This window comes from Drosophila arizonae, chromosome 2, assembly GCF_054131065.1.
Source record: "Drosophila arizonae isolate 15081-1271.41 chromosome 2, UAZ_ARI_1.0, whole genome shotgun sequence".
Lineage (NCBI taxonomy): Eukaryota > Metazoa > Arthropoda > Insecta > Diptera > Drosophilidae > Drosophila > Drosophila arizonae.
Window position 1 is genome coordinate 14168175 of NC_142922.1, and position 26639 is coordinate 14194813.

General features: G+C 37.3%; 1 protein-coding gene and 1 long non-coding RNA gene across 6 annotated transcripts in view; one reads left to right on the top strand and one right to left on the bottom strand.

The window, feature by feature from the left end:
* The window catches only part of Cad87A (cadherin 87A), a 56501-nt gene extending 30913 nt beyond the window's left edge, over positions 1 to 25588 (bottom strand). For 2 of the 5 annotated variants that reach the window (XM_089475918.1, XM_089475909.1), the window contains exons 1-2: positions 25430 to 25588; positions 24109 to 24377 (exon numbers count right to left, since the gene is read on the bottom strand). Coding sequence is in view for 2 of the 5 variants with exons in the window: in XM_089475899.1 (XP_089332025.1) it covers positions 14522 to 14527 (6 nt within the window). In the remaining 3 variants the exon portion in view is untranslated. Of the gene's footprint in view, positions 1 to 14521; positions 14658 to 24108; positions 24403 to 25429 lie in introns of all 5 variants that reach the window. The other 3 variants (XM_089475899.1, XM_089475905.1, XM_089475916.1) reach the window with 3 other exon arrangements.
* LOC149270347 (uncharacterized) lies at positions 21008 to 22850 on the top strand. The gene is made up of 2 exons (XR_016271394.1): positions 21008 to 21067; positions 21143 to 22850. It is a non-coding gene; the product is annotated as an uncharacterized LOC149270347 (long non-coding RNA).
* Positions 25589 to 26639: the final 1051 nt, after the last annotated feature.

Genomic DNA, 26639 nt, shown 5'->3' on the forward strand with positions numbered 1-26639 from the left:
GAAAGAGACAAGACATCAACATCAACGTCATTCACTTTTTCGTGTCTGGCCAAACACAATTCTGTGTGTGATATTGTGCATTTTGAATATTTATTATAAGCCCTCAGCAATCATACTAATACCATGATCCTGACCAACACGTTATATATATGTCTATACAAATAATTCCGTACTCTCTAGTAGCTTTCATTGTGGGGCTAAATAGCCACCCACTATTACACTCAAAAACAGTTGAATCGAATGCAAATAATTATTCGACATTATACAAACCGGTTGTTGGTTTAGGAATATCATGATATCATTGGCCTACCCCACTGAACTAATTGCATGAATGCGAAATTAACAAATTACACATACGCCCCATACACACGTACACACACACGCACACGACGTACACACACTCCCATCTGCCCGTGCACACTGAGCCGGTTTGAACAAACATGTTTCTGTCAGTGCGTTGTTCTTTGTGCAGAAGAAGAGATGTTTTAAATAATTACTGCCTGGCTGCAGCGCATTGAAATTTCATTTTACGGCCATTCTAGCCTTTGTAGTCAGCGGTATCACTGCATCTGCCGAAATTAATTTTTGATTTCTGTTCAATTAATTAGGAAATTATTTGCTATGGTAATAGCAGGTTCGTCTGGACATGGCTGGATGGTGATTATTGCCTCATGGCCGACTTTAAACAAAGAGCATTAAACTACGGCTGATTTCGCAGGCAAACAGAACAAGCTATTGTTATTAAATACTCTCTCTTACACTAGATTTAACTGTGCTGATACTGACTTGTCAATGAAATGTTATAATCGACTTAATTGTTGCTTAATTAACTTTGAATACATTTATGCTTTTAATCATACAGAAAAGATAAAAATTTAAATTGTCATTTAATAGAAGAAAATAAATACATACGCGCAATCAGATGTAATCACAATGTGATCGAAGGGTTTTAGTAGACCGTCAGTGGCTTGGAAAACGTAGGTATTGTGCCAATAAAAACCCATATGAAATTGGCGTTCATTTTTATTATTGAACAAAAGATTTATGCCCAGCACCAATATGCATTTGACAGCGCTCAACTGAACCGACTGAAGTATGATACTTTTGTACAGCCCATAACGACTATATATACATACATATATCTATATATACATATGCACGTATGTATGTATATATAAATCCAAGCACTTCACTTCATATGCCACACAGAAACGACAAACTAATTCAATCTCTGGCGTTTGTGCACTCTTTTATCACTCGACGGCCAGCCAATTCCCAACCAATTCCCCCCACTCGACTCCGCTCTTTACAGGCCTAAACAAAAAGTCCATTCGTGTGAACTGCATTTTCATTTGTATAGAATTTTCATTGCCAGTCCGAGTGTTACTCTTCGCTTTTGGCTTTCACACATGTCCCCATAGTCGCCAAGCTAACTTCAACATGGGGTCCGCATGGGCATGGGCAATGGCATGGGCATGGGGAACAGGTCCATGTCTCGTGTTGCTTTGACAGTTTTTTGGCAAAATGCCAGACGGCCAGGGGCAACAATGCCACTGCCACTGCCACTGCCACTGGCAATGCCAGTCTCGCACTGGCTATAGAGTGCAGACTCCCTCACCAGACCATCGAGGAATGCGTGCGGAAAATTTAGCACGTTCTACGTGCCATGGCGGCAAATAAAAAATTGAAGTAAATTTGGCAACTGCCTGACTGCAGTCGTTAGTATACCAAATCCATGGCATCAGCATTTGGTGTCGTCAAGGTTTTTCAAATAAAATTAAAAAGCGAAAGACGACGCAAATGCAGCAATGCGACATTGCAGTCAAACAGACAAACAGACTAACATATACGAGCGCACATACAGAGAGCGAAGAGAGAGGCAGTCAAAGTAACAAAAGGAGTCCATCAGACAGACAGACAGCTAGACAAGACGTCGCCTGGCAGCAGACAGGACCATAAAATAGGTGTTAAGTTACTCAACTCGATCTTGATCACTCTTAAAGTATTTTTGCGAATACAGATTGAGTCTAATATTAATTCAAACTGACTGCTGGCAGCCAGGTTTACAGCCATTTAAACGCTTTAATTCTTTATGTTGAATTATGTGGTATATATTCTAAAGACTGCTAGCAAAATAAATAAGACCGGAAATCTAATAAAAGTATATTACTTTAATAGAGGTGTACATTAAAATAAATTGAATTTGTACTAATTTATCATTTACTTAATGAAACCATTTCCAATGAAACCATTTCCAATTCACATTATCGTTGCAAAAGTTCATTTCCCTCATATTATTGGCTGTCTTACTAATATTAAAGTTAGTTGACTAAGCCCGAAACCTCGACACTTCAATTACTTAAAATTGAATGAGTTTTGCATGATTTTAAAGGCATTCACAAGTACGTGACGTATACGCAATGTGCCCAATAGCCTAAGCGAAATTTGAAAAAAGTCTTGCTTCCTCGCGGCCTGCTTCGAGCCTGGGCTTGGTTGATCCGCTCGGTGTGGGCGAACACTGAGTAATATTTATTATGGCAGCCGTGTCGACCGCCCCACTTATTAATATGCAGAGCAGCCAGGCAGGTGTCTTTGCTGCCGTTTTATGCCACAATTTGAGCCACGTGGCGTTTTTACCACCATCGCTGTTGCTGTCCTGCTACTGCTGCTGACAAGGCTTTAATAATGTGGCCATAATCGTTGGCAGAGATTTTACCAGCTGTAGCTGAAAATTAACAATATCTAGGCAACATTTCGGCAGGCCCGCAACTCAATTTTGGCTGAGTTGAGCTGAGTTATTGGCAGCAAGTTGAACGGACGAGCATCAGAGTGCATACATGTCGGTGCTGTAGCACTTTTGTATGCTGACAAACAACCAACGGTATCCTGCACGGCAAGCAATTTTATTAGCGTGCGACAAACACCCACACACACACACCGACACACAGCCACACACACAGATACTCATGCACTCAGGTACCCGTTACCCACATGAACTGCTCATCAGCAGCTTGTTAACTGCTCGTTGTCAAGCTTTCCAGGTGGCTCCCGTCATCGCACTGTTGCCAACTGTGGACAAGGCAACTAGTGAGTAAGAACAACAGAAACAGTGGAGCTATTCCCCTAGCCCAGCACCTAGTTGACCGCAGCCCGCATCATCGGACGGATAAGGGCTCAGTAAAATTGTATACAAGCAGACAACATGATTCAGTTCCATTTGAAGCGTTCAACATGGCACTCAGGATTCCCTGCGGCTTCCCAGAGTCCAGCACATAGACGATACTTAAATTAAGAACTAAGCATGTTGTCTGACTGATTGAAGCTCCCTGTTTGATGGCAAATCCATTCGTTCGCTTAAGCCAGGTCCTTGTCATGTTCTCATTCGGCTAACGCACTGCAATGGCAGCTGCAGTTTTATTCAATTACTACTCTAATTCATCACTTCAACTGTTTGCCGAGTTTGTCAATCTGAAACGGTTGCGAGAACGACTTTCTCTTGTAACTTGATGATGTTCTTTTCAACTGATTTGCCTATACAAAACAAATACTGAAGCATCAAGAGAAAGAAGTCTGCTGTATATCAGCAGGCAGCTAACTTTAACTTTGACATCAAACTACTCCACTTGTAACTGAAATGGCATTGGCATTGACAGTAGTTATCAATTTGGACTTGTTATTTAATTTCTTGTGCAGTCAACTGCCAACTAAATCTGATTTTGACACAAATTGAAATGAGTGAAAATGTATAAGCGCTAATTAGTTCAGTATTTCGTTTTCAATGAATCAATGAATCATGTGCACAAATCGTAAAAGTATTTTTATTAAACATTTGTTTGAAATTTATCTTTTTTAAATTACTAAATAAAAACTATATGTAAAGCTGAAGAATAATTTGGGTGCCAATCAAAGTACAGCGAATCAATAAAATACAACATGTGAATTACAGAAATTGAAAAGCAAATGATTTTTTAACTGGCAAATATTAAATATCAAATTAGTTGTATTTATTACTAGTATAATTGTTATTTGTTTCTTTATTACGAAACAGTTGGGCAACTGTTTTTATTAACATCAGCATATGTCGAGAACAGTTGCCTGCCAGCATATCAAATGTCAAGCGGGAGAGCGCGACCGAAACTACGAATGCTTCACGGGTGAGTATTCTTTCTCATATTCATACCCTGCACTGAAAATATGAATACCAGGAGCAGTATCAAATTAAGCATGATTCTTTAACATACAAACAGAGTATGCATAAGAGTAGAACTATTCATTCGCCTGTTTCTCTGCGTACAGCGTATCATCTACTTCGGCACGATGGCTTCACACTTTTGCCGTTGCTTTTCTTAATTTTCCGCATAGAAATCGGTTGCTTCCCCCACGTTATGCTGCATCCAATGTAAAACATATGCATAAATTAATGTCATTACGAACATTGCAAGCATTACAATATTGCATTTGCTGAAAAAATGTCTGTTTCTCTGTCGCTCTCTTTCAGTGTGCAGGTGTGTCTTCCGTTACACGAATCCGAGGAGTCCTGCGTCCTGCGCCCTGCTTGGCGTTGCCTTCTTGCCACATACCTTCGTTAGCTTTGAAAGCTGCGGGTTTCGTTTTTGGCGAATTTGAGCATCAGTTTGGTCTTTGGCTACGGTTTGACATCGTTTACACTGCTGTCTGTATACCAGTGTGGTAGCGTCCTCCACGTTCACCTCCACCTCCACCTCCGCCTGCACCTGACAGCCGCTGCTGTTGCTTCTGCTGTTGCTGTTGCTTGGCTCTCACATAAAAGCTGCTCCAATTACTGTTTGCATAGTTGAGTGTCGTCGGCGGAAATTTGTTTATTTTACGCGCGTTGCGTTTTGTCTTGCTTTTGGCTCGTTGCCTTTTTTATTGGCAACCCTGCAACGCCAACCCGCCACGGAGAGCTAAGGAAGCAACGTCAGAGGTAGGGCACAATAAGGATAGACTTGCATATCCCTTGCTGCTGCTCCTAAAACAAGCTGACAGCTAAATGCGTCACAGTCATCGCAGATTTCATTTGTGCAAATGTTTCGATGTGTTTTGCATTTCATAGCGTTGACATTTCACCCCTCGAAAATGCCTCGTACACCTGACACCAAAGCCCCGAACACAACACACCTCTGAACCTGCCATCTACGTTCAGTGAAACTATTCGTAAATTTAGCTGGCTTTCAGTTGACTTTTGCTGGCAGTAAAACAAGCATGACACTTGACGATACTACAATCTTAGAACGGATATTTCATAGAAACAATGTTCAAACTTTATGAAATTTTCTGAGTAACCAAAAATCCTTTTTCTCAATATAATGTCGAAATTAATGTTTTTTTCTATATTAGAATATAAATGGAGAGCTTTGAATATGGTTCGCCTATTGAAACATTGCCAAATCTGAAAATCTTGAATTCTGGATTTTTGGATTGGTGTATGAGTATTCTACGTTCTTGTCTTTTCAGTTATTTAAGGTAATTTTAAAAACGTATACAGTATACATCAAATAAGCTTCATATAGTTGTAAATTATCATATTATAATTAAGCTACGCATTTAAATTCGACATGAATTAGTTCAAAATACGAGCCGTTAAGCATGCAAAGGTCTAATTTATTTATTTTCCGATATTAAAAAAAAAATAATAATACTAATATTGAAAACACAAAATATTCAATTATTTTACTATACTTTATATTAATTATTGATATTGTTTTATTATTAAAAATATCAATATTTTGCAAAAATTAGCATAAAAATAATCTCTTTAGAAAACATACAACACACTTTGAGCAATTTGAGAACAATGATTATGGCCGTAGAATTAAAATAACGCGTATGATGAGGTAGTCTTAGAGTGCATGCCACATATTTAATTAAAATTGCATGTTAGTTAAATATGTGCTGTTGTTGTCATGTACTAGTTGCTTCTAACAGTTCCATTAACCAAAAGCAAAGTGAAGCCAGTCAAAGCAAGTAATTTATGCACGCTGTTGTGTTGTCTTGTAACTCGGCTACTCACACGCCCATTTTGCCTAGATAGTTGGCCTGATTGGCCACACCCAAACAAACATACGAAATGCCCGCCCCAAAGCTAAACATGGGCGAATATAATTTAATTAAATGAAATCTCGCACGGGCGCTGAACTGTTAACTGTGAATGCAAATTATTATTAATTACAGCAGCCCGACGACAGCGGACCAGCAAACGACGACAAATGTTTATATGAGGCATATGTACATATGTGCATATGTATGCGTGTGTGTAAGTCTGAGTGTGCGATTGTGTGCATATGTACGGCTTTATTGTGTGGCAGCCCGGAGTGATAATGTTGCCGCAATTGTCGCCAGTTCATTGCAACCGAGTAGATTTCCAGGTGATATGACTGTTTCTAGTTGTTACCCGTTGTCTGTTTTGTGCTATCTGTTGTCCTTGCTGTCGGCCTTGTTTGGTTCTCTGGTTGCCTGTTGGTCCCTGTGTAGCTGGTAAATTAAATTAATAGAACTTCAACTACATATTCTGTCCCCCATTTCAGTCCGTTAAGCATTTGCTGTTTGTTATTTGTCTATTAGCCTTGTTGTCAGAATCCAGATAAGCTTCTCACTCTGCCTGTCTCTCATCTGCTTAGCATGAAGATGTGTTACTAACAAAACTGAAACCGAAACTAAATAATTACAATTCATGCAAAGAATTATTTAGCATCAGAGTTCATGTTTGAACTTTAATTGTCGTAAATTCAATGGATGCATCTTATTTATATCATTTTGAATTAACTGTTATACATATACATTTTATACATGAATAAATGAATGGTCAGATGTCCCAATCAACTGTTGATACTATTACAGAAATATATATCTCTCTCTCTTTTCCACTCCCTCACTTTTTCTTTCTCTCTCTCCCTCTCTCTCCATTATAATCTTCCACCCTCTCTATCTGCCACACTCTATCTATCTCTCTACCTCTCGCTATCTATTTCTTTCTTCCTATATATATATCTCTCTCTCTATCTCTCTCTCTCTTTCTCTCTCTCTGCCCCTATCTCTCTCTCTATCTCTTTCTCTCTCGCTATATCTCTCTCTATCTCCCGCTCTCAGTAAAAATAAATGAAAAGTCAAATTAAATTATGCACAACGTAAGGTAAAAAAAATATTTGCTTTCTAAGTAAATGTAGTCTGCAGTTTAAAATTAGATTAAAATAATCACACGAGCTAATTGCTAGAAGCTAAACTATCTAGCCAAAGTGGGTGCTAATGAAAATATACATATACTATACTAAATGTAGTTTGCCAGCTTCAAAGAACATTGCATTTTTGCGTAAATTAAAGGAACGAGACGCAAACTATAATCAAAGCCATTTTGGGCTGCTAAGCAGCCAAATAAACTGAACCCAGCAAATGTTGTTAAATGCTTTGACCGGAACTTGCCGTAAATCACGTCACTTTAATTCAATAACAAGTTGCCTCGGCAGACCCCAACAAAGTTTGTCCAGCAGCAATGCCCAGATGTTGTCACTTCGGCCAAGTTGACTTCTAGTTGGGTCCCATGGCAGCGAGACGAATGCCGCTCAGCAGAGGCATTGATTATGTTTATCTCTGATGCCAAATTATTCATTTGCTGGGCCGCAGTCCGGCAACAACATCAATGTTTACAGGCCGATGTTCAATGTGGCCGTAATTTGGCCATTTCATTCCGGGCGAGCACCAACGTCGATTACACTAACTACACAGTGCAGCAAGTCTGGAGCTTACTCGATTGACTTGAGTTGAACCATGAGGCCATGGCTACGACTCCTCCACTGCTGTTTAAATGTTTTTTACGCCATTACCATTTGCCATCTACTATTTTATTTTCATTTAAAGTGCACAGACAAACACAATAAATACAAAACGTATTCAACCTTGAACGATTTTACACAATACTCATATATAAATATAAATATAAATATAAATATATATATACAATATATATATACTGTTTAAAAACCAAAGTTGGTCTGTCAAAGTTGGGAGTTTGGCAAATGTCACGGCAATTGAAAAATTTATGTTTGAATTGTAATTTTATTGTTGTTGTCGTTGTTGTTGTTTTTCTTCTTCTTCTTCTTCTTTTTTCCAACTTCATCTTGTTCTCTTATTATGCAAATCGACAAACACAATTAATGACAATTACGGTCCATTGATGATGTAGAAAATTGTCATTTGAAATTTGCTTTTACAAATTCTTATTAGCATTGCCGAAAGATTTATATTTATGTATTTATTTCGCCCTTACTTGGGCTATCACTTATTGAAATTTATGCGGGAAGTTATCTGTCAGGTCAAAAGATGCATAAATTAAATAAATCAAAAGTTTACAAATGCATAAATTATAGGCGCAAACAGCAAATGGACGATGAAAACTTGCTCCTTAAGTTTTCTGTCCCTCTCAGAGCAATTATTCATAATTACTCAAATCCAATTTAACGTTACACAACAGCAACAGCAAACTCGTGTTCATCGAACTACTAAGTAAAGTTAGTTGTTAACTTGATGTCAATAACTACATCCGTTTAAGTTGTTGAAGCCATAGCTTTTTATTTTTAGAGAAATGAAATATTTCTACATAAGCCAGAAAATTGTATGTCAACAATATTTTGCATATTTTCAAAGGAATCAAATTCAATTTGTTCAATTTATGTTTGCTACTGGCTGAGTCGATTTGAAGAATCTGCTGCGAATAATTTTAGTCTATAGTCACGTTTCATAAAAAGTCTTTGATCCACCTAGTATACTCAACAGTTCTACGTCTTTAAATCAATAAAACTGTCAGCTTGCAATTCTTTTCTATATAAAATGCAGAATTTAATCAGCAGGCATGCATAGGCACAAAAACGGTCACCACATTGAACGCTGTCAGTAGCAACAAAAGAGCTAAATGCAATTGGTTTCTCAATTTTGCCAAACTGCTAAATATCAATATGTTGCCAACATGCACACAGCACCAAATATCAACCATGCACACACAAGCACACACGCACGCACACACAGGAACACGCAATCAATTCTAATATATTTATATGCAAATTGATAAAGCAGATGTTGGAAGCCAGCATGTTCGTCTAGAAGCTACCCAGGAGTTGAAGCAAAACACACATTTGACGATTTCATATTCTCTGTGATGGTTGCATAAATTCATATCCTAACCTATCCAACCTAACCTATATAACTTATGCCATCTCGATCATCTATAGCTTAATAATAATTTAAATTAAATAACTAACTAAAATAATTATGCTTTTAATAGAGAACACGGCACTTACACAGAATTAAATAAGGTACAACTCAAGCTATCTATCATCAAACTGTGTCTACGGGGTACAACAATCAAATGAAAATGAATTCGAGCAGCAGGTCATCAGGTTATACTATGTCCACACTGCGTATTGCTATACCCCATCCATTATGTTATGTTGCCATATAATAATGCTGTGGGGCGAATAGGCAAAATGTGGTTAATGCTCAGTCGATTCCATATTTGTTTGAAGCCAATTTGAAGACCATAATTGATTTTAAATAACTTAAAATATGGTTAAACAAAGACTATCAAAAGAGGAAAATTAATGATAAGGACAGGCGAAACATTAATACTCCAGAAAGTCATAAATACCTAGCAAAAATAAGTAATTTTAAAGTAAATTTAAAGTCTTAAATGTATTGCTGGAATTCAACTCCAGGCAAATGTATTAATTTAATATACTTTACAACTGCTGCTATTAATAAAAATTTGGAATGACATTTTCTGACTAAAATTATTTAAATATTTATTTTTTTTAGTTTTTTATAAACGTATGTCAGATATTTCTGAGTTTTATATACATAAAAATCATTTTAATACAGTTGGAATTATCATTAAAGGTTCAGTCCATGTTTTATGGTTTTTATTCCCAAATATTCAATCCACTCTTCTTCGGGTTTATCAATAATCTATTCGAATTGGAAATGCGCAAAAGCCCAATGAAATTTTTGCAATGTAAATTAACAGTGAAAAAGCCAAACTATGCAATAGCAATAGCAATAACAACAACAACCAGCCAACAACAAACAACCATAACCCACAAAAAAAAAAACATGGCACACATAATACATACAATACAATACAAACATTCACACACAGACAGAGACTTGCAAACACACATTTATTTTTTCTAGAGGCAAAGCGTAAAATTCTTCTATGAAATAATCCGCAACGACAAATATGCGCGATTTTTCCGTCTCTCTGACTCTTGTTCGCTCTCCCTCTCTCTAGCTCTCTCTCTCTCTGTGTCTCTCTCCATGTGTCCATGTTTATTTGTGTGGCTTGGCCAGTTGGTTAGCCAAGCTTCGCACAAAGCACTTTTAAGCACACCAAAATACACACACATACACAGATTGCGTGCACGTATGGGTGTACGAATATTTTGGTGGAGCCAGTTACCAGACGCCAGTGAGCAGCAACAATAGCAACAACTCGAAAACCACTACATACATAAACCGGTTCAACGAAATTCCTATCAAACCAGCAAAAGCCAACAACCAACAGCCGAGCCAAGTCAGACTCGAAGCCTTCTATGTCGAAGATTCGGCCTGAAGTGGCTAAAGCGGGAACAACAATGGCAACAGCAACAGCAACAACAACAACAACCACAACAGGAACAACAGCAACAGCTGGCACTAAATGTCAAGCGAGTGAACGGTTTCTGACGACGAAGGTGGGTTCGTTGGCTCAGTGGGTTGGTAATGGTAGATGACCACACACCAAGTACAGCGGTGCAAAAAGCAAAGAAATCTGCAAGCTTAGAGACTAGAAGAAATAAGAAATGTAAAACTAGAGCTGATTTGACCGACTCTGATTGGAGATGACAGCGTGATGGCAAGCGCAAGCAAAAGAAGACAGAAAAATAGATAACAAGAATGGTGTGTAGAAGTAAGTTGATTAGAACAAAGACACGTTCCAGTCTGCAATAAAAAGAACCGCGCTGAAAAAAATTGGCTTAGATGTGCATGGCAAATTTTAAGGCATCTGAGTCACTATTGCTTCAAATTCGACCTTCTTTAAATCATAATACTATTGTCTACTGATTCATCTAGGATTAAAAAGAAATTGTAAATACCAGTTCACTAGCTTATAGATTTCTGATTCTGTATATCAAATTGTATATTTGTTATTCATTCCAACGAGTTTCATGTTTTGTATAAATATAATTACTTTTTAGTGAGAAGATATAAGAACGGTAAAGACTTCATACCAAGTTAGTTTAAGTCTATATCCGAGGTTAAAAATACATACATCTTGTTGCACCTTAAACGGTATGTCGTTTCCCATCAAATATGACGCAATCTCTGCATCCAAAAAGTAAATAAATAAAATATCGGTTACGTGTTGCATGAGTTCCCACTTAAGCTTCATCTCTAACTCCTGCACTACGACTACGACGCAGACGACGACTTGAACGACAAAACGGCGACGGAAAATTTGTTGTAATCAATATGAACTGGCGACTGGCGGCTGCCGCAGATATCTGCAAACACAGGCTATATATCTTCACTGTCTGCCTGTGCAAGTGTGCGCGTGTGCGTGTGTAAGTGTGTGCGAAACAGATTTGTGAAAAATGCGGAAAATGGCAAAAATGAATTCGATGAATTCACGGCAGACATTGCGTATACGCCGAGTGAGAGTATTGCGAAACACATTGCAAATGTACATTGGGATGCTGGCAATTGCTGCGAATCGGATGATTATGGGAATGACAGACTCCTATCTGTGCGGTCCTCTGGGAAGGGGGCCCTAAGTCTCTTTCCATCCCAGCATCCCACTCTGCCATTATGATAAATCGCACCTTTTATTGCAGCATCAGCGCATGGGTAACTGATTTATAAACGTCCCACCCTGCACCACCTCCCATTGACAGCTGGGTTAAAGAAATAGACAAAAAAGATGGGAGCATAGAGCAGGGAGCTTAAGAGACAGAAAAAGCATTAAGCAAACATGACATCATTCGACAGCTACGACAACGATGCCAACATTGTCGCTTTTCCTCAGATTGCGTTTGACTACGACGAGAAAAAAAAAACCGAAAGCAAAAAAATCCTCACTTTTTCCAACCGCCCAATTTGACATCTCCCAACCATTAACACGCGCTCAATGAAGCTCGCACTTGCATTGCGTGTCTGCAGAAGAGAGCGGGACATGTGAGGCGAGTGGGGCATGTGGGCATCCCACAATTATGAGCGCATATTTTCAGTGGACTTGCTGAATATTTCGTATATATGGGTCTGTCGTATATATGGATGTGAATTCGTAAAAGCAGTAATCACCATACGAGAATATGCATTTTAAGTACCGCAAATTTTTTACGTTTTTAAATATGCTGGATGGAAAATGTGAGAACTAATGATCACATTGTTCGAAATTCTGATATATTTAACTCAAAGGCTTTCAGCTTTGTAATACTTCAAGTACACAACAAAAATAAACAACAAATATGAAGTGCGCTCTTGATATCTATTAAACAAATGAACACTTTTAAGATATCTTGCATTGTTATTGGGAAATTTTCTCAAGAGACACTTGAAGCACAATAGACACTTAAAAGACTATTGAATAATAATTCAAATGATTTTAGAGATTTCAAATTAAATGAAAAATAAAAAATTGCTATAAAATAAATGCTTTGGTAAGTAAATCTTTAATTGTTAAATATATAGTAAATAATTAAAAAGGCTTAATTATTATAATAAAGTTTAGTTTCATTTTTTTATTTTTTATTGTTTTGTGTGCTAAACAAAATTAGTCAAACATAAATCACATTTTACTATTCTGATATAGGTTGACCTAAAACTGTGTCAGCTTCTCGCACATACAGTATCAACCCTTTTTTATATGTGACAATCGCTCTACAGCCACCACCCGGAAACATTTATACGGGTGCATATATTCATGTCCCCATTGGCCCATTAAACATTCATCATTTTTCGTGGCCATTCGTCATCAATGCGTGCAAAAGTTAACGCTACCAACAAAAGACGATTACATACAGCAGCTTTGACAATATATACCCTGTAATTTATTTCACGACTAGTTGTATGTATTAGAAATTGCCTTTTAGATATTCTTTTTTTTTTTATTTATTTCAAAATATTATCAGGACATTTTGTAAAGATGTAGTTAAATAAACAAAACATTATATACTGTAAATATTTGTGTATATATATTTGTTATAATTACAAATCTATATGAAGGTTCTACTAATGAGTTTGTCTTATTAAAAATTGCTATAAGTTTAGAAAAACAATTATAGGGTATCAAATCAGAATCAGGCAAGGAACTCGCTCGATCCCTTTCCCTCTTTCTCCCACTCTTGACTTCTCTATTTGTCGACACTAGTATTTATGATGTATATGTAACTATATATTTTTGATATGGCATGTAACACGTTTGGCTGTCAAGCACACGAGTCGAAATACTTTTGCTGCATTGCAGCTGAAGGCAATGTTGAACGAAAAGGAAAAACTTAACTGCAAATGGCAACTATAGGAACAGCAATGAATGTGTTAAAGGTAAGAATATCAAATGAAATATGAAAATGCGTATGCTGTATAGACTCTTCATTTGACCAACATTGAAAACGAAATGGTAAAGAATATTGAGACACCTGCAAATAAGGTCAATTGAGACGAACGAAGCACAAAAGAGACACCAAAAGACAACAAAGTGATGGCCCAATGTCAGTCAACAGTTTATTTGCCTTTGTGGTTAGCAGCAGAGGCAGCAGCAGTAGCAATAATCAAACGGCTCTTCTGCTTCGTTCACTGCCCCTTAACTCATTATCATGCTATGAGCAAGAGTGTGGGCAAGAGCAAGATGAGCGAATAAAAAGCTGAGCCAGAGATTTCGATTGAGTGTGATCTGCTGACTGGCCACCAGAGTCACAAAACCGGTTGCTCAAGCGATGCTAATGCAGAACAAGAACAGCTAAACAGTATTCATTGGGACATGCAGCGAAAGTGGTGCCATAGAAAGTTTACGCAAATGAGCCTGGCATGGGGTCCGACTCAGTGTCTGACTCTCAGGTGTTTGCAACTTTGATGTCCACTTGAGTATGCTGATAAAACTTTTAATTAGACCCCAAACTGCAACAGTCAACTGTAGTCTGAAAGCGCTTTGACCATGATGTCATTAAAGTATTAGCCTCTTTACTTTTCATGGGACAAAGAAAAAAAGTATAAATAGAAGAAAATTTCATTAATAAGTTTTGACATTTTTTAAAAATGTATAAATAGTTTTTCTCTTTAAAAATAAATAATTAGTTACACATTAAAAACATTTTAAATTTAATAAAACTAGTAATAAATATGAATCGATTTTAATTCAGTCAAAAATGTTTACATTAATTGTTTAGTTTATTGAAAATTCTTTAAAGCCATACTCTAATTTCCTTTTAGGTTTCTCATTTGGCTCGCCTTGATTTTTCTTAAAATGTATATACATACGTACGTTCATTGAGAAAATTCTCCCGAGTTCGTTTTGAAAGTCGACATGCTAAGAATATCCGGGATTTGAGAGTTTTTCTGTTATCAGGTTACTGGTAACTAGAGCATCTCCTCGACTGAGAAACGCCTGTCAAGCAAATCTGGTCAAGATGAAGAAAAAAAAAACGGAAAGTACAAAGTCCAAAAGTGCTGAGCACAAAAAAAAAGTTTAGTAATATTATGCTGAGTAAGCGGCAGGAACATAAAAAGAAGGACACGGCAAATTTTGAAGTGAAATAGTGATGGGCACGCCAAAGGAGAGAAGCTGTTATCCTTCACTCTAGCTGAGCAAATGGTTAGCTGAGTGAATAGGATCAAACAATTTGCTAGTTTACACCTTGGACGCTTTTAATTATACGCATTGTGCCAGGACGCCGACGCGCCGGCCTCATTAGTGGCCTCCACTTGAGACTGGAGTGCGCACCCTAGCCCTGCTGTCAGGCAGGAAGATTCAAAAGCAAAAACTAAAACAACAGACATAAGTTGATGTCTGTTGCGAAAACTTGGGAAATTTCTTGAGCAAGTGACCTATAAGTTAGTTACAAGCATAACAGCAATAGCAACACTAACAGCAGCAAAAGCAGCAACAACAAGAAGTTAACAAATGCCCACGAAGGATAAGCCCCGTGCATTTATGTTCGCTTGTTTATATATCTGTCTATGTGTGAGTGCTGCTTGTGTGTGTGCCGCTTGCCTAATGAATATGCTGCCCCGGGGGAACGTCCCGAGCGCAACGGCGTTTACTTAACAAACTTGGTGTTGCTGTTGTGAGTGTTGTTGGTGTTGGTGTTGGTATATCCACGGTTCTAATTGCTTTGTTAGGCACCGGCGCCACGGTCTAAATTACGATGCCGTCATGATGGCGGTAGCGTAAACGTTTTTGAGGTATAGTTATACTACAATCTAAGAGTTGGTCTACAATTTCTGAGCTTAAAGCTTCGAATTAAAAACACTCGCGGTGACGATTTGAAAATCAGTCGATAAACTATTTGAAAATACCCAAAAATTTAGCACCTCTATATACATTTAAAGGACCGTTGTATAGAGGATATTAAAATGAGATTGGCGTACAATGCATCGAGTACGTGTGCCAGCTGTTCATGAAGTGTTGTAGATATTACGTAATTTCTGACTTGCCGCTGTCGACCCAATTACTTGGCGTGATCCGTAGCAGCTTAGCCACTGATATCTTACAAACGTTGCAGCAGAAAGTGGGTTAGTGGCACAGACTGTGATTATATTTCTTCATCTGCAAGCTTCAGCTGCATGATCTACTCTGACGAGCTTTAAGCGATTATAAAATGGTTTAAAATAATTGGCAAAACGCTAAAGCTTTTACATTGTTGCCAAAAGTGAACAGTTTTAACTGTCGACCAACTTTGATGCCAATTTATTTATTTATTTTAATAAAAGCTTGTTTTATAAACCAACTCATTTTACCATTCATAATTTAACGGACAAAAACTTTTTCTGTTGTTTGTATATAGCTCGTTCAATATTCACAAACTTCTAAAACTTTTCACACTGACTAAAAGTTTCAGAATTAGTGTTTTCATTTATTTATAGCCTAAAACAATCAATATTCATTAGCACATCATTTAGCTAACATTTTCCTGTTCTTTGCCTCCAACTTTTCAAACCCTCTGAAATTACTTTCTAAACATTAACTAGCCCCCACACCTGGTCGGGTTTAGGTGTGCCACCGGCGTGCAATTATGTATAAACACAATTTTTTTAGTATTTACCAAGGAAACTTCACAGAGTGTTTGCCTTATCTGCAGATGCTCGGCCATGAAGGGAAAGAGAGAGAAACAGAGGTACGCCCTAGGCGTATTGTTCGTACCCTGGCCATGTCACAGCCTTGTTGCAAGCAATCTAACTTCAAAAGCAACTTCATTTGACAAGTTTAATGCAGTTAAACAACAATTTGAAAATGTGAAAAAAGTTGTTTATTGCATTACTGCTGCTCGCCGACTAAACTTTTCAACTTTTCAACAGAAGCCAGCGGTCAGTTACCAGTGGCTAGCGGCCAGGGGTCATTTAGCCAAGCCCAATCCAACTTCGGTTTACCCGCGCACCCGCTGTCACTCATAAATGTAAAACAAATCGCCAAGCCAAGCGGCTATGCGTAGTATCCCATAAGCTAATACACTTGCAGAAAACGAGCTATTCAAACTTTGTAATAATGTTAGCAGACTTGAATCCAAGCTCAGCATAATACTGTTATTATATTCCATTCTCACTTACAGACAATGCACTAGTTGCCACAGCATTCAATTTATGACTGGAATCATTAGAAAGCTAGGATTATAGCACGTTGCACAGGTAATAGTATTTGCATTTTGTTAGGGCATATTTACTTGAATATGTTTGTAGCTTTGTGGCTTTTGAAATTGTCAACAGAAAATTAAGTTAAAAACTTGTTGTTCCCATATGGATGGGACGTGTGGCTCCCTACTGATGCGACATGTTGGCATACCACTAAGTGAAATTAGCGGTTGTTACTAATGAAAAGTGGTTTTAGGACGCCAACGAACTTTTGCAATTTTCGGTCATAAGCACGATGATAATGGAGCGTTTTGCACTTGCCCTTTACTCTAGTGAAAAATTTTATTGTGAGTAGCCAACGAAAAACAAATTCGACATTTTTATATACAAAAAAAATTTACGAAAGCGCACAAGCTAAAAGAGGATTAGTTAAAGCTGAAACATTTTCGAAGCAAAACTTTCAATTCATTATAGATAGTTTCATTAGCTAAGCTTCAATATGCAAATAGTATGTAGTTGCAAATATGTACTCAAAATACTATCTAAGCTTCACTTTGAAAACTTTAGAGAATTACAAAATATTATGCATTTTTATACTTCAATATTAGTTTTATGCGAAGCATAACTAAAATTATAGTTACTTAACGCATTTAACTAAAATATATATTATAACAGATTTAGCTTGTAGTAGCTAAACTTTAAATTCCACAATTGTGTACTGGGTATGTTATATTCGATTTTAAATAGCCCTCCCTCCAACTACTGGTACTTGCCATTGCACTACAATGTTACTATTTATTTTATTTTATTTTTTATTTATTTATTTTTTTTTTTTTATTTATTTATTTTTTTTTTTATTTTTTTTTTTTTTTTTTTTTACTTTATACAACTTGAATGCAGCGTCCTTTGGAAAACTTGCATAATGATAATTGGCATTGCCTTTTCGAGAAGAGTGTGATGCCAATAATCACATTATTATTGTTGGCACCAAGCTTTCCGCACGTTATGCGCATAATTAAAAATTACTTGGGCACCCGCTCTCCCTTGTGCTGACCGTGTGCCCTGGCTGGGTCCTTTCAAGAAGACAACGCGCTGCTCCTGCAGCTGTGCGCCCACGTTGCGTCTTTCTTCATGCATCTTCTTCGACGAGAAGTGAAATTAATGGCTTTTCTATTATTTTGCGCAAAGTTTCGAAGCGCATTTGACGTTGATTGCATTTTTTTGCGCTCGCAGCAGCAGCAGCAGCGGCAGCGGCAACAAAGACTCCATGGACGGATTCACAGCTGCTGGGAGCTGCTTGCTGGATACGGATACAGATACGGGCTGCTAGACGCTTGATTAAAAATTTAGTGCAGCAGAGCAGCTGATGCACTGGCGGCCATTTGCGCCGCACACCTCTCGTCCACCTACTCCCACACCACTCGGACTCACATTTGGCCATTAAACAGTGGATCCAGGCGGATTGCACTGCATGGTAAATATCTTTTAAAACAATTGCAAAATTGTGGACACCCACAAAAAATAGCCACACACAAAAGTGAATATCTCTGTAGCTTGTGTCGAGAGTTTAGATGTGCTGTGTGTGCCGTGAGTGCTTTTAATTGATAGATGAGGCAAACAGAAAATAGTGCACCTGTTCAATGCAAATCGCATTTACATATATATTCACAGACACTTATTTAAAGGATATTAATTACTATAATTGTATATGCGCATTTTAAATTCATCTACAATGCAAATTGACAATGAATAATCCAGAAATGATTGTAAAAGCATACTCCTTGGCATGCGAGCCCCTTGATTTATCGAGTAATTCATAAAGTCATATATTAATTTCAATACAGTTTTCAGCAAAGTAATTTGTGGCCGGAACTTAATAGGCTTGCAATTCGGTACACAAGTCTATTTTATTAAAGCCTTTGAGTTTACTTTAAGCTCTGAATGCAATTCAGGTCTACAATAATCCTATTAAAAGGCTGCTAATTATATAAACAAAAACACAACCTCGCCTTTTTGTGTACTTCCAAGGGAAAACCTATTTATAATATTATGGATATTTCAGCAACTATCCAAAGACAAAATCGCTTTTCAATTCAAGCAGTTAGCCTCGCTCTAAATCTATTTTTCTTGTACCCGTTTGCTGGCGCATTTTCATTTTGGGGCAAGGGGCCAGACACACGCCTGGCGCAAAGAAAAGCGTTAAGTTGTACAAAATCAACTTCCTTCCTCGCTTTCTTCCTGCCGTGGCTAAGTGGTAGACATGCTCCCTGGCTGGTTGGCTGGCTGACTGGCTGTCTGGCTGCCTCGGTGGCAGACTGACTGGGTGGCTTCTGGCGGCCAAATGTAATCCAGCGTAGCCGCCCGGCTTGGGCCAGAACTTTGAGGCAATCCCAGACGGGGCAGCCGAAAACTTTTGAGCGCATTTTCGGCCTGTAACATAAAGTTGTCTGCGCGGCGCCATCGAACAACACAAAATGAATGGCGGCTAAGGTGGACGAGGTGCTGGGATGGAGCAGTTCAGACAGCAAAGACTCCACATGCACAAGCCCCAGCCGCAGCAGCAGCAGCAGCAGCTGACAAGCAAAACAACCAGTTAATTTCCAAACTGTGCAAAAGTAGCCCCGAAAAGTGCGACAAGCTGTGCAGAGGGGGTGGGGCGATTGTCTGCTAGGGTCGTTTCGTGGTCAGACTTGATTTGATACACCGCAACTAGTTCAAAACTACAGTAGGGGCCAGGGCATTAAATGTACTGGAGTATTGGCTGGGTGTGTGGGACTGGATCTTAAACTGGACTGGTTTTTAGCTGGGCGCAGCTTAGGCCCGTCCCGGCAAAGAACTACAACAACAGCTGTGCGGAACTCGATGTACTGACTGGCTGGTCAGCGTCAGCGTCAGCGTAAAAACTATAAAACTTGTTTCTGTCCAAACACGGAGGCACGTTCGGAACCACTGTCCAGTTCTCTCGACCCCTGCTAACCTCGCCATGATTGTGTATATACAAAAGCCAGCGTCGCTGCAAGCCAGTCTAAAATATCTTCCGGCAAGCACCAACACAACGACGCAAACAACAACAACACCAACTGTGCAGCACGCCATTTGGACGCAGTTCCGTCGACGACTTTCAGAGATTTTCTATTGTTAAGAAGGCGTTTCCCAAAAAGCCGCCGCCGCCGCCGTCTGTTTTGGTCTTTTCTTGTCTTTTTTGCTTTTTTTCCTCTGTTTCACGCCGTTCGCATTTTTCCCATTGTTTGTTGTGATTTGGAAAATTACGAAATTCTCCAGTGAACGAGGCTGAACCTAGTGAGGTGGCTGTAGGGTAAGAGTACGAGATATGCATCTATTGTAGTTTCGCAATAAATTTTACAAAAATAGAGGATTTAGTGCTTTTATAACTGAATGTTTCGATCTAATGGCTACATAAACTATAGATAAGGGCAGCAGAGGAGATAATTGCGAGGGGACAATAAGTGTTTAGTGTTAAAAATATAGTTAAACAATAAATATTTATTAATGAAACAGCTCGTGCCTTGGCGTCTTGCGCTAAGTGAAATTAATTAGGAATTAAGTTTGCGTTGAAGCAAAATATACTAAATAAACTAAATTTTCAACCAATAATCTCATCTACATATATATATATGTAGATTACATGAAGGCATTTAATCCTATTGTTCATTCTAATTCTAATTTTGAGCTCTAAGCAATAATCTTCGGTCCGTCGATCAATTTTTGTACGTTTCAGTTTTATTACATTACATTGTGTCCATACAATTTGAAAATAATATTATTATATGTGTTTGTCTCTCATCATTATGGCAGCAATAAACTTACGAAATGATTGAAAGGTCAACAGAGTAACGAAGTTCAATGCCATAGATCATACTCTCTCTTTTCCTATCACTCTCTTCATCTTGCTCTCTCTCTCTCTCTCTCTCTCTCTCAAATTTTTTTCGTTGATTATTAAAAGATCATCAGAAATAAAAATAAAAATTAATTAACTGAGCGCTTAAATTGAAAAATAAAAAAAAGGCCTTGGTTCAATTACGAAGTGATTTCAGAATTAACAATCACAGCAATAAAAAATATCTTTTACACACTTACATGTACATATACATACATATACATATACATATACATATACATATATGTATATACATTTATACACATATATATGGAAGGATCTCTCAATATATATATATACTAGCTGGCCCGGCAAACGTTGCATTGCCCTCTATATTATTTCTAGGTAAAAAATTGTTGAAAGCTATGTTGTTCAGGCTGGGATACACTGATAAATTTATTAAGCGGATTTTCATTCAAGCACCTTGTTGTAAACGACATTCTTCGTTTTTTGGTCGGGTGCAAGAACAAATAATGCGGATCGTTTGCCAACACGTGAGCATGCCACGTACAATTGACCATGAGAAAAACACGCATTTTCTAGATTGAGGCCACAAATAGTCAAAGATTGGCCCTGTGACTTGTTGATCGTCATGGCGAAGGCAAGACGAAGCGGGAATTGAATTCGTTTAAATTCAAAGGGCATATCTGTTGAGCTCATCGGAATCCTAGGAATAAGAACTTCCTCATCTTTAAATTTTCCTTTGAGTATCAACGCGTGAATCACATTGCTCATCAGTTTTCTTATCACCAAACGCGTTCCATTGCACAGTTTTGGTTGGTTTAAATTTCTAAGCATGCAAATCATGGAGAATTGCTCTTTTCATAGCTGTGTTCATTTCTTGACGCCGGTCAAGTTGTTCTTCCATATTGCCCATGAAGTATATTTGCAAGAATTTTTGCTGTGCATCTTCAATAGGTTGCAATGATCCAATGCGATGGCAAATCTGGCCTTGAATCTTTAAATTCAAAGCCATAGTTATAGTTATATTTACAAACACTATTTACAGAAATCTAACAAACTACATTATTCAAAATTTTTTTTTGGCAGTCATAGAAAATAAAATTTTTAACGTAAATTACCTTAAATATCCGTCTCCAATATTTTCCGCCCCAAATTATGTCATTTGGAAACAGGCATTGTATTTTTGAGTGTTCGCTAGAAAATGTCGTGATTCTAGTGTTTCGCCATAAAGCAGGGAACGCAATGGCTATGGTGACCGCTAATGGCAATGTCACTTTACCACTAAGGCAGCACAAACCGGGCGTTTCACCAGCAAACTTCAATGCGCCACAATGCTAGCAAACAACGTCCATTGGACCAATGCAAACTAAACGATTCAAGCTGTAATCAATGGTGCAATCATATCGAAACGCTGCTCGATTCAAATCAATCCTTGAACCATTTCTTATTGCCATTTCACGGGCTGCCTCTCTTTGAGAAGCACGAATTAAGGCCCTTCTTCCCTGGGTACTAACGCGGAGCCTTTCTCGGGCGATTTCTCGCTCTTCGTCAGATAATTGACTCGCGCTATTCCGTTGCCTAATTGCATTATGGGTCCGCCGGGAAAGATTAGATCTTCTAGGACGCGGCATTTTTATTAATAGTAATACTGCCCTCGCACAAAACCATATAAAACAATCGAGAAATATAAATATAAATAATTTACACAAATTTATGTTTGAGACAAACAAATACCTGAACTTTCGAGATATTTAGCTTTTGTAAAAGTCCAAAAATACAATTTTTAATAATTAACTTTTTTTTTTTTAATTTCGAATTTTGAATTTTGAATTTTTTATTTATTTTTGATTGTTAGGTTTTAATCTTTTGATTTTTTTTTTAATTTTTGCAGATTTTTGATTTGAAATATTTATAAAGTTTAAAAGTCCGAAAATATAAAAAGCCAAAAATACACTTTTTAATAATTACCTTTTTTTTTTTTAATTTCGAACTTTTAATTTTTTTATTTATTTTTTGAACAGTCAGGTTTTAATCTTTTGATTTTTTGCAGATTTTTGATTTGAAATATTTTTCCTTTTGATTTGAAAATTTTTTTTTTTTTTTTTTTTTTTTTTTTTTTTTTTGAATAGTCAGGTCTGCTCGAGGTCAGGAGACCGTAGACTGACTGACTACATTTGTTTATTTACTTCTACACTATTGTCAAAACTGTCACTGTTACCAAGCCTACTGGGTATAAAAAAAATTTGAACATTTGGGGAAAAAACCGCGTTTTTCAAGTATTCGGCAAATTTTTTCAGTATTTTTAAGACCCTATACTAAACTCGTTGCGGAGACAAATCCAACAAATCAAAAACCATGAAAATTGGTTCAGCCCAAATCAAGTTATAAGCAGTCTTCACTTTTACACAACTTTCTTTTATATATATAGATATATATATATATATATATATATATATATATATATATATTTTTTTTAATTATTATATTTTGGCTTCTTCCAGAAATAAATAAATGCAAACAACTTTGTTGCATTTAATTGTGTCTATTTTTAATTTTAATCCAGACATAAATTGCAGAAGTTCGATTTGTGTCATATGACACAAGCGTGAAATCAATTTATTTTAGTCTTGAAATTCACCCAGTTTTTTTTTTTTTTTATTCATTCACTTCATATTCCATTCGCACCTGATGTGCAAATTACCTTAACAACAACAAGAATTTGCTGCCAATTCACGTACCCCCAAAAGTCCCATAACCCCAAAGCCTATTTACCTCACAAAACACTCTCTGCACATTACATTAGAGGCAATAGCGATTCTTAATTAACATAATTAAGTCAGTTGGGTGGAATATGTTTTTTTTTTGTTGCTGTTTCTTTGATGATCTGAAACTGGCATCCTATTGGTAGATTCGCTACTTTAGCGGCAAATAGGAGAAGAAGACCCATAAACAACGAACGGGAAAAAGCTACAATGGGTTAGCGGAAGATTTACGACTAACAGATACCCTATTTTTAGCGCTAAATTGATGTTAATATTTTAAAATTTTAGTTTTTGCATAGATTCGAATAAAGCATATTTAGAGAAAAAATTTTTATTCTTATTTGAATTCATATATTCATTATAGTACATATATTAATGCAGTTTACCTTCACATATAATTAATTCATTCTAGGTACACGCAATGCGAACAGGGTATAACATGAAGAGTAAGAAATCAATTACATGGGAACGATGTGGATATGAAACAATATGTAATTTCTACGCAAAAATCTCTTTACATCGGCCGACGCGTCGGCAGGCGTAACAGCAAAACAGAAATAATAACATGAAAGACTGAAACCAAAGGGCGGCAGGAGCGAACAACTCAAGAGAAGAAGACGTGGCAGCAGCAGAAAATTGACGTTGATGTAGTTGACTTACCCACTGAGGCTGAGGCTGATGCTGATGCTGGTGCAGCGGCTGTGCGAGTGAGAGAGCCGCTGGGCGGCTGACCTGAGCTTTGGGGGCCACTCGCTGTCGCTTGGAATGTGGCCGCTGTTGCGTTTTTTTTTTTTTTTTTACGTGTTTTCTTTTTTTTTCAAGCCAATGCCGGCGTCAATTGTTGTTTCTGTTTTGCTGAGCAAAAAATGTGACGGCACTCGTTCGCTGTCTTTGCGCCTCACCCTACGTTCGTTTAGCTCTTTCTTTCGCTGCAATAAACAACCGTTACTTTGACTGAAGGGCAAAAACACACACACACTTAAATATATATACACAGCCATGCAAACACAGAAACCACACCGCAAATATCTTAAACAATTATACTTTGTGATTTTTTCACTTATTCACATATAAAACAGGTTTTATTCCGAAACATTTTTTTTGTTTTTTTTTGTTTTTTTTTTTTTTTGCTTTTTCCAAATTAATAAAAATGAATAAATATTCAGCAAGAATAAATACATTTTTTATGTGACGTTTCGCGGCAAAGCGCAAAGCAAGAACAAAACAAAAGGCACGCGACGCACGTATTGCTGCAAGCAGCAACCAGCAACCAGAAAGCAACGGGCAGCGACGCGTTGGCCTCTGCTACCTCAATGTCAACGTCGACGTCGCGACGCGTCGACAACCGCACATTGGCTAAATTGAATTTCTGGCCTGCAATTTGCGCTTTTAATTGAATCATTAGAAAGAGGGCAAAAAGATTATGATTACGCCATTTATGCTCCCAAGCTGAGCCCCCCACTCAAATGTTCCCCTTCCCCAAATATATTTTGTAATTGTTGCGATTGCCTTTTGTGTGTTGTATGTGTTTATATTTGTATTTGCCTATCTTTTGACTATTTGTTTATTTAATGCCAATTGCGTTGGCAACTGAAATATTTAATTACCGCCCCAGGCGCAAATGCAATTCAAAGTAAATTACATATTTGTAATTGCTTGTAATTGAACTGTTTTAGTTCACAATTAAATTGTTGCTGCACACTCACACTCACACACACACACGCATGCAAACGGATACGCAGCCTCATGCACAAACAAAGACAAAAACCAGACAGACAACTATTTTTACAGCCTACGCCACCGCCTGCTGTGCTGCTGCTGCTGTTGCTGTTTGCCGCGTTCGTCGCCACAGAACTCTTCGACTTGCTAACTTCTTTTACTTAACAAAAAAAATTTGTATTTTCTGTTTTCTTATATTTTTGCTCTTTTCCGTTGTTCTCAATATGCATTAGCTATTACTTAGCGGCATTTCAAAACTTACATATAAACAACGCGCAGAAGAACTTTAACACAAACACAATCGCGCGAACGCTGTTCGGTGAACTGATTTTATAAACAATGCCGCCGACGCAATTTAAATCGACGGCCGCGACACACCCGTACGCGACCAAAGAAGAAGACAAACTAATAACAGGTGTTCAACAGGTGACCAAGCTGCTAACTGCACAGAAATGTGAATGGCGATGCCAACTTGTTTTTTCAACAGTTCATTTTGAGTTTATCATTATAAAAATCAGCTGTTTTGTAAATGTTAATTGACATTCAATTACTATGTTACAATAAATTTATTTGGAATTCAAATTTTCTGTATGAAAGGCCGTTTCCATATTGCTGTAAATACTATATATATTAATTCTACGTGTCAATCTGTATTGAATATCCACTGAAATATTAACATTACAACAATTATTTAAATGTTTTGAAATTACTACCTGTTGCTTTGCTGCTGTTAAATAACACGCATTATTTTCCTTGACTATCTTATATAAAAGTACAGTATACGAAATTGCTGAATAGCCGAGGGCAGAACCATGGCTTTGCTAAGCTAAATTCCATACCAAAAGCTTTCACTGCTAAAGCGAAACTTAACTATTTTTCGAAGATTTGTGAAATAGCTATATTATAACCACAAAGCAAAGACGTAAACCTAAATATAAGTGTAATCAACATCAACTAGATGGAGCAATGCCATCGCCGTATTTTAACGAGGCTACAAACCACAAATATCTAACATAACTTGAATTATAGAGGGCGCAGCGATATAACTTCACTTTATCAAATACATCAACCATAGTATTTAAATCTTATTCTTGCAGCAGGTTCCGAATTTCTAGTCCTTTGCAAATTATAAACTATAGATGGCGCCAAGCCAAGACATCAATCATAGTTTTTAAATCTTGCATAAAACTATAGGTGGTGCAAAGTTATAGCTTGAACTTAGCAAGGCAAAGAATAGATATTAAAGATGCAGTTTTGTGACTTCAACAATCAAAAATGCCAGAAAGCTGCGCTTTCTTTTGAAACTCCAATAAAAGCCCAAACAATTAAAGACTGTAATTTTTTTTAAACAAATTTTTTATATTTGCTTGTATTTTTTGTTTTGCTTTTCAAATTTTTTTGTAATTTTTTTAATCTTTTTTTTTTTTTTTTTGTAAAACTTTGTTTTAAGATTTATCTTTTTGTTTTGTTTG